Source organism: Carcharhinus amblyrhynchos, chromosome 4 (genome assembly GCF_965287045.1).
Source record: "Carcharhinus amblyrhynchos chromosome 4, sCarAmb.v2.hapA, whole genome shotgun sequence".
Classification (NCBI taxonomy): domain Eukaryota; kingdom Metazoa; phylum Chordata; class Chondrichthyes; order Carcharhiniformes; family Carcharhinidae; genus Carcharhinus; species Carcharhinus amblyrhynchos.
In genome coordinates, this window is record NC_137327.1 from 76,202,709 (window position 1) to 76,219,674 (window position 16,966).

Genomic DNA, 16,966 nt, shown 5'->3' on the forward strand with positions numbered 1-16,966 from the left:
ATCCTCCTAACTGAGATTTATGATCTATCTCAACTCCAACTTCTTAGTTTCTCTTGATTTTGATCACCAGACTGCAAGGAAATGAGGCTATCCTAGCATTTGTATCAGTGATGAAAGTTTGCTATTATAACTGCAACCCCAGTGAGAGCCCCATGACTCAAAACAGCTATGTGATTAGATCGGACAGCAAACTCATAATAATGCAGAGCCAAATTCTTATGTTTTGCTCTCTTACTGGTATTTGTTATGAGGACAATTCCTTCAGAGTGTAACTGTCTTACAACCAAGAATCTCACACCAAGAACTTACCCGATGTTTGCACTTCTGCTTAGCCAAGAGCTCCTAACATGTGTTATGCTATCAGCCAATGTACTGTTAACATCAGTCTCAAATGATGTGTAAACAGTATTGCTGAAGTCGTTTTGTGAAACTTAAAGGTTATCCTTCATAGCATTTGCGGTTAATAAATCCACTGCAGAATTTCTGGATTTTAAAATTCTGCCTAACAATAACAATAACTGAGCAACCTGACAAGGCACAGTACTTGATATGACCAGATTGTGTTGGACAACAGCTATGCATTTTTACTTCAATCCTTCAGTTTCTGTCTGAGTGATATTTTTATGATGATTTTGTCAGATTCATGCATCTACCAAACATTCTTGTTGCACAGAGGTTTTTGTTAAAAGCTGAATAACCTTGAATTATACAAAAACAAAAAATCTCCATGATCACTACACTCCTTTGTCTTTTTGTCTATGGCATCTTTGTCAATCTCTCCCTAGCCTCCAGTCCCTACTGCATCATCCAACCCCCACAGTCCGCTACAATGGTATAAATCCCATTGTATTTCCAGTTTTCTTTAGCTCTGACAAAAAAACATCCAAACTTGAAGCATTAGCTCTGTTGTCTCTCCACAGATGCTGTCAGACCTGCTAAGATATTCCAGCATTTTATGTTTTTGTTTCAGATTCCAGCATCCATAGTAATTTGTTTTTACTTTAACCCTGAATTGTAGTTTTCACCCATGGCCCAGTTGCTGCTTTTTGCCTGGAAGATTACCAGTTCAATTCTCCCATAAGTTTCATTGGTGCAGACGTGATAGAACACTTTTCAGGTGCATTTGCCTATCCAATTTTAAAGCATTTTGAGAAAATACAAGTGCACATTCAGGTATCTTTTTTTTTGCCATCTAATAATGGGCTTGACATTTTAACTGGAAATTGATGGTGAAAACTGCTGGATTGCCTTAAAAACATAACTTGTTCATTAATTCCTTTCAGCATAGAAAACATGCCACGCAGATCCTATCCAGCCAACCTGTTGTCTGGTTCTAAGCGACATAGCTGAGTTGGTTTTCTAATAATCAGGATTAACATTGTATAGTGACAAATCATTGTTCACATCCACCAAAATGCAAATGAACATCTGGTTATTAAAAAAGAAACAAACAAAAAGACTAATATTTGTATCACAGCATTTTGTCAGGTTGGCTGCCTTGACCATCTTTTACGTGTAGAACTTTTTAACCACACAAATTTATTTTCGTAGCTCTTACTTCAATACTTTTATTTCTCTCCTCTGCACACCACCGCCCCCACCCCCCACCCCATTCTTCTCTAAAGACATGGATAGGAAATCGGAGAAGGAAATACCGCCAGTTAGGAATTGAGCTACCTCCTGCTCGTGGTGGGCCAGCTGACTTTTCCAAGCTACCTGAATCAGGGTCAGCTTTGTTGCCTGTAGTCAAAGCTGAAACACCAAAAGTTCCTGAAAATTCAGAGGATAATGAGAGGAACAAAGAAGATGTCAGCTTGTCTGAAGGTACAATTTATCAAATCACTTTTTTGTGTGGTATTGAGTTCTAAATGTGGAAGTATATTTCAGATGCATGTGTAAACATTGTTTAAACATAAAATTGTGTTCTTAAATGTGTCATTAGGTGCATTCAATACACAAACTAATTTTTTCCTAAATTACAATGGTTTTACAATGGTATCCTATTGTACCTCCTTTGCCAATGCAGTCATGTTTCCACTTTTAATGAGTTTCATTTTGTTTCTTTGTTTAAAACATTCACAATTTAGTATTTAACTTGACTTCTCTATTTTATGCTTGGTTTCCCTGGTTTTTAAGTTGCAGATCCTAATTCATACTCTGTCTTCATAGGTACATCAAGTGAAGTGGAACAAAGGGAGGAGGAGGAAGAGGAGGAGGAAGAGGAAGAAGACGAAGATGCAGCAGAAGAGAATGGGGATGGAGAAAGTGTTAGTGATGGATCATGTAGTATTCCAACATTAGAAAAAGTGGTAATTTTTTTAATATGAATATTCATGACTATAAGTACTCAGTTGGAAATTGGCAGGTAAAATATTTAGTTTAAATGTTGTTTGCCTCAAATCAGATGCAAAAATGGACAGAACACAATTGGATAAATCAAAGGAACAAATCAGTCAAGATATCTCTCACTCAAGTGATTACTGAATTACTTATAAGTTTGGTGTGCAAATAATGCCACCTCTGTTTGTTGAACAAGTGTACAGGTAATGTATTTTACTCAAGATTATTCTCATTATATGCCAGGTGAAAGTTGGTAATGCTGTCCTTGAAATTTGCAATCAGATTGAATTTATGTATGCAGCTGATTGCCAATTAAGACAGCACTACAAAGTAGATGGATTTCGACTTAGCTTCACAAACTGCATGTCTCTGCCGTGCCTGTGGGAAGAAGGATGGGTGGAACAATTGGGACCCACTGAACGGAGAATTGCTGCTTCCCAGCCAGAAGAGAGAAATAATCCATGGCTAGCTGAATTGGATCAGCCTGGCAGTCCTTGTTGCCACTAGAACAGGCACTTGGGAGAGCGAAGGAAAGTTAAAGGAAATTGAATATACATTGTGCTAATGTTTCATCTATTTTTGAATTTGTTTGAATCATGTAAGAGTCCTAAGAAAAATGGAATTGTTTTCCTTTTCCCTCTCTTGACTAACCAAAAATGGGTGTGTTTAAAAAAAAAAGTGTTTTAAGCCTGAGTGCTTTGAGAACAGACAATGACTGGTTTACCCATAATTTTTTTTTAAACGTTTATTACTCAGCCATAGAAATGTGTTTGCAACAGCATCCACTCGAGCATGCACCCATGCATTCACTAGGAAAGGTAATTTCAAAAAAGTAGCATGCACTTATATGTTGAAAGTCCTAAAAATCACTGTGTCCCACAGATGTCCCACCTGTTTCTCTCCAGATAAGGCTTTGGAACATTGCAGGCCCTTTGGGGCCACTAAAGCTTTCAAAATAGTATGTTTCTGAAGATGGTGACTGCTTGAAGTAACAAATTTCTCTGGCTTCACGCAAATTGAACCTGTGCAGCAAAAACCTGGTTTGATTAAAAAAAAAGTCAGTTAAAGATCAGCCTGAACTTTCTGCTTTTGATGGATCTCAAACAGGATCCTGTTGCTTTGCAGGTCTGGCACTCTTCTGAAAATATGTTTTAATAAATATGCCTCGTCAAAAACTTGGTTTCTGTCAAATGAACATAGGATCTATTTTTTTCATTGTCCTCTCAAATGGTCTCTGGCCTGGGCATGGATTGACAGTGGTATTTGAGTTTCCCATTTATGTGTGCTTGTGATTGGAATGGATTTTTTTTGCACTCATTCCTTAGGATTCCACCCGGCAGCTGCAAAGTCTGCAAGCCAATTTTTAACTAGCTACTCCAATTATTTGAATAAAGACAACCATTAATGCAACGTGAAAGATCTGTTGCATTTTAATATCTTCTCAATGAAATGTCCCAAAAGATTATTTGCATTTTAATCTCTTGTGCAGACATGCAGGCTAGCTTCCAGAACCTTGCATATTTCCATGTATATTGACAGAGAAAGAAAATCACCTGACTTCTGAATGCCATTTTGTTTCAAAAGCAGCGTGTCCATTCTTCATTGTCTTTTAGGTAAAATATTCATTTCAAATTAATCTGATTATCCATATTGTGTGAGCACGGCACGATGAAATATCAATTACACTTGCTTATTTTATTGCAGTGTGAAAATTCTTCATTTCGAAATGCTGAATTTAACTTTATTAATAAATATTGATGTGTGAGCCAGTGAAGGAATGTTCATTCAGGTGCATCCAGTAATGAAGAAGTGCCCAACGCTAAAATGACAGCAGAGCAATTTCCTTTGCATTCAACCACAACTTCTTAAAAAAAAGCTGTTTCTGCATTTATTCTTAAAGAAGGAATAAAATTTAATCCCAAAATCCTTTATTTAAAAATCAGTACAAAATGATGTTTTAATAAGCTGTTCCATTCGTCAAGGCAAAGTAAAACATGCATTTTGTCTCCTGCTGTAAGTTCATTCTCACAAATGAGGCTGAAAATAGATATTCACTTGTTTATGTTGCTGCCTCACTTGGGATACAAGTTTTCTATTGCCAAGACTGATCACTGATCTTTGCTATGTTAGCCAGTCTTAGCCATGAATGCAACTGATCTCTGAAGTGTCCGGCTAAGGAGGAAGGGAGATGAAGCGAGGGTTGTTGCTCTCAGTCACCATCCAGTGATTATTGCTATCAATGACTGGTCACAACATGATCAAGGCAGATTGTGGTGGGTTTACTCTATCATTTTATATGGAAAAACCAAATTCAGAACTTTGGAATTGCCAGCATTCATGGAATGATGTATTTATAAAGCACTCAAAATCATTCTTGCGCCAAAATTAATGCATGCAGGAGAGGTATGAAAAATATTACTCTGCATGATATGACTTTCTGATACAGAGCATTGTTTTCATGAACTTATGCCCTTCTGACAAAATCATGTAATTTGAAAAGAAGTTTCTCATCTTTAAAAATATGTTGGAAAAGAAAGGATGTGTTACTACTGCCTGTAAACATCTCTCACTCTCAAGCTATTTTCCAAGGCTGCTCATTCATGCATGGTCGATTTTGCAATGTTAAGTGAGTTTAGTGCAAACTGTCCATTTAATTAAAGTCACTTAGTCATTAGCAAGTGGACATTTGAAATGTGCTTAACTGTTGCATTTTCTGGATATCACACACTTCGATTTTTGCTGGCTCTAAAATTCTTTAATCAAACGTATCATTTGGAGATAAATACTGCCATCCAGTGTTTAATATCACTCTACTACTGTAGAGTTTGTTTGTAATCAACATTGTTAAATTGACTAATATAGTTTGCCAGCATTTTCTGAGGCTGCAAATAACTTGTTTTTAGGCTTTGCAGTACATAAAGATTGCTTCATCCTGACTTCTTCCCAGATTTAAAATTGGGGTATTTAATCAACACTGAAAGAAAGTCTTGCATTTATATAGTCTCTTACTTATCCAGTGGATGTCCCAGAGTGCTTTACAGCCAATTAAGTATCTCTTTTTTAAAAAAAGTGTAGGAAACGCAGCAGCTAATTTGTGCACAGCAATGTGATAATGACCAGATAATTTGCATTTGTGATGTTGATTGAGGGATAAGTATTGGCCTGGACAGCAGGGATAACTCCTTTACTCTTTAAAATAGTACTGTGGGATGTTTCATGTCTAAGAGAGGACAGATGCAACATCAGTTTAATGTCTCATCCATATTTATGGCAGAGTGGTCTCTGAGAACAGTATAATTCAATGATGCAGTATTTTCAATTCAATCTCCATAGTGAACAATTAGTATTGAGCAGGTTTTGCCACCACAGTTTAATCTCAATGAATGTTGTGTATTTGGAATTTTGTGATTGAAATTCTCTTTAATGTGAATTTCAATCTCACCAAGTTTTCAGTTACTAAGGCGACACAGTGGTTAGTACTGCTGCCTCACAGCACCAGGGACCTGGTTTCAAGTACGGCCTTGGGTGACTGTGGAGTTTGCACATTCACACCATGTTTGTGTGTATCTCCACCAAGTGCTCTGGTTTCCTTCCACAATTTAAAGATGTGAAGGTCAAGTGAATTAGCCATTTCAAACTGCCCCTTGGTGTCCAAAAGATGTGTAAGTTAAGTAGTTAGCCATGGTAAATGCGTGGGGTTACAAGGATAGGGCAGTGAGGATGGCCTGTGTGAGATGCTCTTTTGGAGAGTTGATGTCATCTTGATGGGCCGAATGACCTTCTGGATTTCAGGGATTCTTTGAATCTGCTGTATGATGTATGGTGTATTGTCACAGTACGTAACTGAGAGTTCGCTTTGGGATTCCAATGGCAATGCATTGCAGCTACAATCTTGTTCAAGTAAGCAATTCTCAGTAACTTCAAGTTTTGAGTGGTAGCATATTTCACTTAATTGCCACAAAATCCCAAATGATATGAAAGGTAATGCAATGCATTCTTACCAAGTAGGTTGGTACCTATTGATCCAGGGATTTTAAGTTTGCAAGGTACTTTTAAAAAATATATTTTTCAGTCTAATTATTCATTGTTGTCTTCCAACTATTTTAGCCATTTATGTTGTTTCCACCTAAGTTGCTGGCTGCCAGGTCAGCAATTTTGAAATATTAGAGCACGGCTGTGATGAAGGAATAAATGAACATGTGTATGTGAGAGCATTTGGGATTAAGTGATGAATGAATACTTGTTTCAAGTTTTGCTAGTCACTAAATAATGTATTAATTTATTAGAAAGACAAGCTGTTCAAGCAGGTTAAGCTTACAAAAGAAACAATCAAGCTAGTTAGTTTAGGGCTTCAAAAATGTAATTTACGCAGTGTAGCAATGTGCACTTAAGCTAATTTTTTAACTGACCTTATAACTTTATGGATGGCACGGTAGCACAGTGGTTAGCAGTGCTCCTTCACAGCTCCAGGGACCTGGGTTCGATTCTCAGCTTGGGTCACTGTCAGTGTGGAGTTTGCACATTCTCTTCATGTTTGCATGGGTTTTCTCCGGGTGCTCTGATTTCCTCCTGGAGTCCAAAGATGTGTGGGTTAGGTTGATTGGTCATGCTAAAATTGCCCTTAGTGTCCTGGTTAGAGGCATTAGTGGGTATATGTGGGGGTAGGGCCTGGGTGGGATTGTGTTCGGTGCAGATTTGATGGGCCGAATGGCCTTTTCCTGTACTATAGGGTTTCTATGATTTCTATAATTCTGTGAACTAATGAAAACCATAATGAAGGAGCTGTAGTACTGTCATAACAGTCTATTTGCAGCCACTGATCAAATTATCCAGAAATTGAGGGAGTTCTCTCTGTCTGAGATAATGTTAATGGTACTCCTGGCATTTCTATTATTGTTGCTAAGTTGATGTCATGTGCCAAAATCTAAGGTCCTGAAGAACCCAATACACAGTCTCCTCAGAGGATACCTGCGTTGTATCATGAGAAAGGCCATTGATTTGAGATTTGCTTTGAAAAACAAATGGGATCACACTATAAACCTCAAAGCACTGGTAGAAATCCCAGTAATATGAGCACAGTTTGACTTGTTTGGTCAATCTAAGGAAACATTGAACATGTAAATCAGAATCAACACAGGAAGATGCAGTGGCCAAACTTGCTTTCATCAGTGTTCTGGTGGTGGGGTCTCTAACTCTTGGCCTGAAAGTTGAGTGTCTGCTGTAACACTGGACAGATTAAGACAGTTGGGGCCAGATATTGTGTCAATTGATCGAGGGCCATTGTGTATGTTGTCAGATGAGAGTTTAAGGTATTTATACGAAGTTCCTGGTTCCTATTAAGATATGGTGCACTGATGAACAATATCTTCAGTAAACAATGGAGAAAATAATTTTCAACACAATTGATTATTAGTGTAGTGATATTCACAATGTGCATTTCAAAAACAATGATTGAGCAGTGGTTAATAATGTGCTCCAGTGATTGTAAACTTTCCAGCAGAATAGAGATGGCTCCTTGCCTTCTAGACACAGTGAATTTCAGTGGCAAAGACTCATGTATAATTTGTTCTGCCTTCAAAGTTCTAAATGAAGAGTTAATTGTTTTGCTGAACAGTGGAAAAGTTGACAAAATTTAGGCGTTGAGAATTTTTCCAAGTTGCTTTATTCTCCCAACAAGTAGCAAGTAAAAATTGTGAAAGTTTAATTGCAATGCAATTGTTTATTGCTGGATCTGAAATAAAAGTATCAAAAGCTTTGAACCATTTGTACAACTCTCAAAACAAATTAAGCAAAGGAAGTCCACTTTTTGTGCTGTACTAAAAGCCTGTATCACTAAGCAATTAAATGGAAAGATTATATTTAATACAAGTAGAAGACTTGCATTGTACAATTGCCGTGATGCTTAATATAATGTAAGGAAAGGTATCAGTTTGTCTCAGTTGCCTATCTGCAATAAAATGTTGAATTTGGAGATGTCTTCCACAGAGGAAATGTGATGGCGGGAAGTGGTAGGAGGAAGAACATCTGACTTGAATCTTTCTGGCAACTGGCTGCAAGGTGCAATGATGTTTTTCCCTCAACTGCAGGTGCAGAAGGCCTAGTGAATGGGGAAAGGCGGGGGGGGCAGAGAATTGTGTCATTAGGGAGTAATAGAAGAGGCAGATGTGCCTAGATAGATGCTGTTTTTAAAACTGTCAAAAAAGGACTGATCATGCCAACATGGAGATTTCTCAATCTTAAAGTACTATTTTACTTTTGGTCTTTTTTGACACAGAAATTAGAGGTACTTGATGACGATGCAGTTGAGATGAGCAGTTGTGACCGTGTAACACCTGAAGTTGAGCAGCTCCAGAAACTACTAACTTTTAGGGTAAGATCCGTCAACATTGGAGGAAATTAGATTACTGTCCAAACATGTGCCAACTTTTAATATGTTTACAGTAATTTATTTTTCATGAATGAATTGAGTACTTTTTGCTGAATTAGATATTTGACAGAGTCAAGGATGAAGAGAAGTCTTAGACTAGCTAATGAATAGTTAATCATATAATTGCAGTTGTTTCTGATCATTATTTTGTTTATAATGTCAAATTGGGCTTGAAGTCAGTGGAAATCTTGCATTCAAATTTTCAACGTTGATGTCAAGGTTAGATGTATAAGACTTGTAATAAGTCACTTTTCTGTTTTCACCAGACTATCTCTGGATGGTTTTCATTTTGATCTTCCACTTTATAAAATATTATGTGCAAGAGGAAAATTATTGTCATAACTACCCCATATCAGCTGACTGTATTTCAATCATTTCCTCATTTTCCCAAGTACTGAAGTGTGCATAACATACAATTTTAGACAGTCTTAAATTTCAGTCTTAAGGCTCTCCTGCTGAGATTTAGCTGGGTAAGTGGTGAGCTCCATCATGCCTGCACTCAGGCACTGCTTGAAACTGAATTCTGTAGTTCTCAAGCCATGAGATTTGATTTTTGGACTTTTTGTGGGGGAGTTTTGGAAGCAGCAAAGGGAGTGATGACATCGAACACAATAATAAATAAATTGGGAAAGAGGAAAGACAAATTAGATTAACCGTTGGTAATGAGACCTTGTTCTTTAAAAATAGTTGAAATTGTCATTAATCTATTCTGTATATTTTTAAATGAAGCAGCAGTCAATGTCTAGCCAACCTAATTGTCCAATCAAGTTGTCAGAGTGGATAATCACAGATTAATGATTAGAGGCCGAACCAGGTTTTTTTTGAAACCTTGGTTTCGTATTTGACCTTGAAGTGAATTTTTGATGACAGCTATGCCTGCACCCAAGACCACCAATTTCCATCTCCTAAACATCATCCAATTCTGCCCTTTTCTCAGCTCATTCACTGCTGAATCCTTCTTCTATACCCTTGTTACCTCTAGAATTAATTATCACAATGCACACCTGGCTGAGCTCCCATGTCTTTTCACTCTCTGTAAACTTGAGTTCATCCCAAACACTGTTAACTCACTGTTCAACTTCTTCATGCTTGGTGACCAACTTTGGCTGCCAATTAAACAGCACTTTTATTTGAAAATTCTTATCCTTGTTTTTAAAACCTGCCATTGCCTAGCCCCTTTCTGCCTTGGTAGCCTCATCCAGTCTTACATCCTTCTGCACATTCCCACTTTAATTGTTTCACCTTCACTCACCAAGGTCCTAAGCCTTGGTATCCCCTGATTAAACTTCTTCACCTCTTTTTCCACATTTAAGACAATTCTTGAACCCTAACCCTTTGACCAAACTTTTGATTGCTTGTCTTTCAGTGTTAGATGTTGTCTGATACCCCTATGAAACAGTTAAGGTTATTTTACTCGTTTAAAGGCACTAAAAAATTGCAAGTTGTTGTCTTTAATAAAGAATTTTTTTTTTGGTTTCTGTAATTCATGGAAATCCATTTCATTGCCAAGTAATGGCCTCTGTCAGCCAAATAAATCAGCCATTTAAATTACGGCTAGATAATGATGCATGATACCGCATCGCAATTCTCACAGTATGACTGCTTTTTTATTTATACAAATCGTTCTAATTGCCAGGTAAAATCCTATAAAATATATTTTATATTAAAATGGGAAGAAGTGGGTGTTGTTAGAAGTAGTTTAATTCTTTTTGAAACTTTTGACAAAACAGTGCCCCACAGTCTGGATCCTACCAAGCTTCAGCTATCTGGATTGCTTACATGGATCACTTAGGCCAGCTCTTTCTCAGCCCCTCCATGTGATTTTGAAGATTTGAACCCCGAGGGATACCATTGTTCTTGCCCCATTCTGCTGCTTCAAATTATTGATCTGACGTTCTCATTCATGGTGGTGAAAAAAATCATTGAATTGCCTGAATCAGCAACCTAATCCTCACTTAACTTTGTTTCTCAGTTTGCTGCCTGGTCAAAAAAACCCTTCTTATAATTTTTTTTAGGCTAAGCTTTCTACCATCTCTTATAACTGTTCCGATATAATTTCTCTAAAAGCATGATATACCAAAAATTGCTGCTAAGTTTTCTAGCCATGTCAACATGACATAGAGGAATTTGCTCTCAAAAAATTCAATAGGGCCATTAGGGATATCAGTATCATCATGTCTGATCACCCTGCACCTTGCCGTGCTAATGATTGCAGGGTGCAATACCGCATAAAATATTCGGTTGATGGGCAACATGCTCAGCAGGGGGCCCTGATGGATGTGTGGCCAGAACAAATTATAATTAGCCCTTGCACTTCTTAAAGGCAGCCTGTGTGTCTCAAAGGGAGATACAGTTTTGGTACAGCACCTGGTGTAACTAAATGCAAGAAGTATTTGTGAGAAGGGATACGGGTTCCAATGGAGCAGCAGGCCAGAGAGAGGGCTCCCAGGACCTCTTAAAAGGCACAGGAGGTAGAAATGCCAATCAAAGTAATTTTTCCACATGGAATTGGGAACCTTCTGTGTGCGCACACTACGATGGGAATAGGAATGAGTAACAACAGAGGTCTATCAAAGAATCAGGCTGTGAGAAACCAAATAAAGAAAATGTTCAGCAGCCTCACACCCACCTAAAGTCAATGTACATTCTCATATAACTATTCCTGCCAACCACACCACAACCTGTCTGATTGCTCAATGCACCACTTCTCCACTCATCACCAATCATCTTGAGCAGTCAGCTTCATATGGTCAACCTCACTCTGGCACACTTAACCACTACTGCAAGCGTCATGCCCATATCTTGCAGTTCCTACCAGCTATTCAGTTATGACAGGCACCACACCCAAGCACCCTGCATCACAGTTACTGACACTCTTCCCTCTCTCTTGCAGGACAAGTTTGTACATAACAGGGGGCAGCAGCAGACATCTAGTGCTGTGCCACTGGTATAGCACTGCATAGAAGCACTAGACATGGCAAAGGCACCCACAAGACAGGTACTAAGGGAATGCACAAGGATGAATCATTCAGTTTTGTGTTTAGAAGTGTTGGATATAGTATATGTGATTTTTCTTTTGGGCTGGTGGGGAGAGTTTTCTTTTATTTCAGGGTTTTGACCAAGAGGACCACATAATTGTAGCAGTTGGATAGATAGGTGTGGAATTTTAAAGCAGAATTGATTGTGGATGATTTTGGCTGGTCTGGAAGCTGCTTATCTGGTTACATACGAACACACCAAATGGATTGCCTCCATCTCCTATTCCCTTGCTGCTTCTGTTTCTGCCCGAGTTACTTGGTCAAGGGCTGAGACTCAGGAGAGCCAGATTTTAAATCGCACAACCAGACGAGACAAATTTGGAGACATGCTCCACAGTAGAGTAGTAGCCCTTGTCAACTAGCAGGCAGTCTCTACTTGATGGTGTAGCTTGAATATTGTGGGGAACAGCTGATTAGTGCAGATTGAAAGGATAATGATTTCAGCCAGGGGTAGCAGACATCATACTCTGCATATGATGACACACCAACTGCATTTGGTTCATCTTCCCATTGAGCTGTGGTGCTCAGAGAGCCAAATGCACCATTGGCATTGCCATGTCACTGGCAAAGCCACATGTCCATTCCTCCTGCTTCTCTTTCCTGACTTGCGGAGCATCTGTTACCTCCTGGATGCAGTAATGCATGTTGAAATGAGACATTGGCAAAACTGACAACTCGAGCATGAAAGGATTTGCTGGCGGACAAAGTAGGAACTGCAAGATGTGGGCATGAGGCTTGCATGCCATTGACACCATCCTTTCCCTGTTCCCTGGTTGCAAGTTTAATTGGAGAGGTGGTGCATTTCAATGACCACCTGCTGGATGAGTCATAGCTGCCTCAAACAATACTCCTTGCTGAGGTGGAAAGAGGAGGCCTTACAGTGGTGAGCCCTTTTTCTTCCCCTTCTGACCACAGCTTCTCCTCTCTGCTTTCAAATCTCATTGAATCTATTGGAAAATTCAAGCATCAGTGAATGCATGTTTAGTTGAAAGTGGTTTGAGCAGGCATTACTATGATCTGCAAAGTCCAAATGAGGCACCAAAGCATTACACATTGGATAATGTATTTTACCCACTCTCCATGCTTCTGATGTACACACATTGTGTCCACCCTAGAGCCTTTACAAGCATGATTTGCTGGAAGTGGCCAGAAGTGTATTAGCAGCCATTTTCAACATTCCAGAAACCGAAAGAGAAAATGCTGGAAAATCTCAGCAGGTCTGGCAGCATCTGTAAGGAGAGAAAAGAGCTTACATTTCGAATCCAAATGACAAAGAGTCAGAGATTATCCAGTATTTTCTCTTTTGGTTTCAGATTCCAGCATCTGCGGTAATTTGCCTTTATTCGACATTCCAGGCTTCCTCATTGTCATTGACATCCCCACCATTAGGTACAAAATGTTACGTAAAATTCGTACACTGGTTCAGAAATCGATACTGAGCAGTCTCAGGATAATGGATCAATTATGAAACTTTGAAATGTTCTACTACAGAGGGATGTGAATGTTTCATCCTTGAGTACGTTTAAAGTTCAGGTAGCTAGATTTTTGATCTCTCAGGGAATCAAAGAATATGGGAAGCAGTTGAGAAAGTGGAGTTGAGACAGAAGATCAGCCATGATTTTATTGAATGGTAAAGCAAGCTGTAGGGGCCCCGTTGACTATTCTGCTACTTCTAACGCTCTTAAGTTGGTATTGATATTCTCTCACTAGAAAAGTACGTGGTCCAGCTGTATTCTATGATTTATCCTGTCTCAGTTTTAACACAAAGGTTGAGGGTTCAAGCTCCACTCCAGAACTTAAGTGCACAATTAAAGATCACAGGTTATTGTTGGGAGGTGTCATTACTGAAGGAGCAGAGAGTTCAAGTGTCCTCGCATATTCTTGTGCAAGCCACATAATCAAAACCCAATTAACTCGTCATTCATCTCATTGCTGTTTGTGCGATCTTCCTATTTATAAAATGGCTATTACGTTTGCCAGAAGTCACTGCATATTAATGTACTGAATTCTATGAAGCACTCTGAGATGTTTGTGGAGGCCTTAGCATTGGTGTAAATCATACTTTCTCTGTTGTATGTGGCCCCTAGGTCTAGAATTATTAACACTGCTTCTTATTCTTTTTAGAATGACAAAATTCAGTACCTTGAAAATGAACTGGAGAAACAGAAACAGAAATACCTCCATCTTCAGAATTTTACTACAAGTTTAGTACTTGCTGTTAAAACGAATGACATAGAACAACAGCAGGTAGGTTCGACGCTGCAGCAGAGCGTTCTTCAGGATCTCAGCTAGAATTCTCCGGTCTCACACAACTCACTACCGCTGCTAGCAAAAATGGAACATTTGGTGCTCAGCCAAATATCCGTACACAGCAGCAGGAGTGGATAATCCCACTGGCGAGGTCAGAGAATTCAGGCCTTCATTCTGGACTAATTATTGTAGGCTACTCTGAGCGCTCTGTGGCGCAAGTTTGGAAAAGCTTGACATAAAAAGGTTAAAATGATCATTGAGACATGAATTTAACTGTCCCACTATGCAGCAAATATGGCAAGTTAGCTTTTGTATTTTAAGGCATAGGTAGCTAGATTCTTGTTAGGCAAGGGAACTATATGTTATCAGGGTAGATTGGAATGTGGAACTTCAAACACAAACAGATCAACAACCAAGATCTACTGAATGACCTCCTCTGCTTCTAGTTGATGATACAGTTGCCTGGGGTTGGTCTAGAAGTGACAAATAGGAATCTCAGTGGAAAAAGTGTGGCTTTTTTTTGGGTGATCATATTTTTACATTAAAAGCACTAGTGAGCACCAGGCTTGTTTTCTTCAATCCGAGAGGCAGTATCCTTTTTATTGTAGCGTTCATACAGTCCAATCTTCCTCATGACAGCCCAGCAACGAAATGTTTTTAAAGAAGAAGGTAATTCAGTAGTAATGGGTTGGCTGCAAATAACTGGCATAAAGGTAAACAAAAAACAGTAGAGTACGAGGGAGGGTTGTTCATAAATTCTTTAAGTAAATTATTATGGGCCAACCATGAATAAACTGCAAATTCCTATGATTTATTTTGGGTTTGTGAAGTTTTATGTATTATACTGACCACAAAAAAATAGTTTGTCTTGTAGCAAGCAATTTGTATTAAGTGAGGAGCATTTGAGAGTGTGAAAATTTCTTAAAGAATAAATTCCACAAGTTACTTTCCTGTTAATGGGTGTTTCTTAACCAGACACCTAAATCAATCCCATTTTCAGTTTTTAATACTCGCTGACACAGCTATTTATTAAAATGTTGACATTTTCTCCTTACAGATGTTGCTGACAAACTTGCCTCCTGACACTGAATGCAATATGGATTCACCTGGCAACCGGGAACAGAGCTAATTAGATTTCCTCTGTATCAGAGGATAACACTGAGTGTGAAACAGCCTTTTGGAAGTGGTGAAGACTTCTTTAAAATTATTTGTACCAATGTTGAATCTTTTACATGTTTCAAAAATAAGACTCCTTGTGCTACAGCTTGAACTTGAGATGAAACAATTGCAGAATAAAATGGATTTTGTTAGCCAGTGTTATTGTTTTTTTTATGCAAGGTGAGAGATGTTAAAGGCTAGAGTTTGGCCATGTGTGCTTGACATATTGCAGAGCAATAAAAACTTTACCACACATTCTCAATGAACACAGCTACACATGTTAACTATCTTTGTTTTTAGGTGAAAATTCTGCATTTTGACTAGGCATCATCCTCAGTATTTTAGCTTCAAATTAGCATACAACCAATCTGTCTCCACTTTTCTACAGCTGGGCATCACTGCAGTCATGACTACACTTCAAAACTACTTCATGGCAGTAGAGTGTTTTAAGATGTGCGGGGATCATAAAAGTCACTATAGGTGCAAGTTATTTCGTTTCACCTGCATTCTGTTTTGAATGAGCCATTACAGTAGTTTTGCAATTTTTGGGAGAACTGGAGTTGCGCCTGGTGGAGAAGTGGAAGGAAAGGATGACGCAGTCTTGGCAGAATTGTACTCCCTGCTTCAAAAATAAAACAAAGTATTTTCATTTCTGATGTGCATGAGGCATGTATTCATTGAAAGAGTGAAGCAATATTGGAGTTTGAGTGAGGATTTTCCTAAGGAATTCCAGGCAATACTGATGGAGAGAAGCATTTCCTAGAAGCTACTTTGTTAAAACAAATAACCCTAGCTCTGAAATGACAGTGGAATAAAGTACCAATGTTTACCTTATTCTTCTGAAATCCTTACAAGGTATTTTAGAGGTGACATCCTATTTATTTTACCCAACAAGTTGACAGTCTTCATTAAAATGACATTGATTTGACAGTTTTTGCTAAGTGAGTGCTGGTTTTGCATTAGCAGTTTGCAGACTCTGGTTTTCTGTCAATGTATATTAACAGAGAATAACTGCTACTTCCTACCCAGCACCCATGTGAACACTAATATTTGCCAGGAATAGCCAGAAAGGGATTCAATACAAGTAAGAGTTACATGATTTGGAAGCCCTTCTACCATTTGGACTTTGAATTTTATTCAGTTAATTTACAGGAAAAACAAATGGAAACATTTGCCAAGCATGCCATATTGATGATGAACACCACTTAAATTGGTAGTTCCTGGTGCAGTGTTATGACCTGTAGTAATGACTGGACCCTAGTGGCTACTATGGTGCACTTTGCTGTGATTATTTAACTGAGCCATGATACCAGCATCCAACGTCTGAGTTTCCTGACCAGTCAGAGAGGTGGGTGGGATGGTGCATTGAATCTGTCAAAGGAAGAATTTTGAATTCAAGGAACCCTGGACACAACTTGTGCTTTGCCAACTGCTCATCATCTCCAGATTTTCACTGTAACTACTTGTGCCGTGTCATCAGCCTAAACTCAGGACAGCCTTTGTACAATCAGGGTTTTTAGGAAAGCTTAACCCAACTTTTCTTAATTCATTGGCCTTGTTACTATGTTGGCATGCACATCTGAAGTGAAACAAACTTGTTATGATTGAGTTATCTATGGAACTTAGTGTTTTCAGTAACTACATTATTTGCTAGATATCCTATACAACATGTAACGACATGTGATCAATTTTTATATGGCAACTTGACACCATGATGTTGGACTTTAATGATTGCGCAGAGAGAACAGTTGAG

The 16,966-nt window shown here is 38.6% G+C and overlaps 1 protein-coding gene across 10 annotated transcripts in view; it reads left to right on the plus strand.

Annotated features, from left to right (window-relative positions):
- Nucleotides 1-15,365, plus strand: part of hdx (highly divergent homeobox) — a 110,917-nt gene extending 95,552 nt beyond the window's left edge. For 8 of the 10 annotated variants that reach the window (XM_080187377.1, XM_080187369.1, XM_080187372.1 and 5 more), the window contains 5 exons: nt 1,626-1,824; nt 2,170-2,309; nt 8,615-8,710; nt 13,930-14,052; nt 15,113-15,365. In XM_080187377.1, the coding sequence (XP_080043503.1) occupies nt 1,626-1,824; nt 2,170-2,309; nt 8,615-8,710; nt 13,930-14,052; nt 15,113-15,184 (630 nt within the window). In that variant the 3' untranslated portion in view covers nt 15,185-15,365. The remainder of the gene's footprint in view (nt 1-1,625; nt 1,825-2,169; nt 2,310-8,614; nt 8,711-13,929; nt 14,053-15,112) is intronic. The other 2 variants (XM_080187375.1, XM_080187374.1) reach the window with 2 other exon arrangements.
- Nucleotides 15,366-16,966: the final 1,601 nt, after the last annotated feature.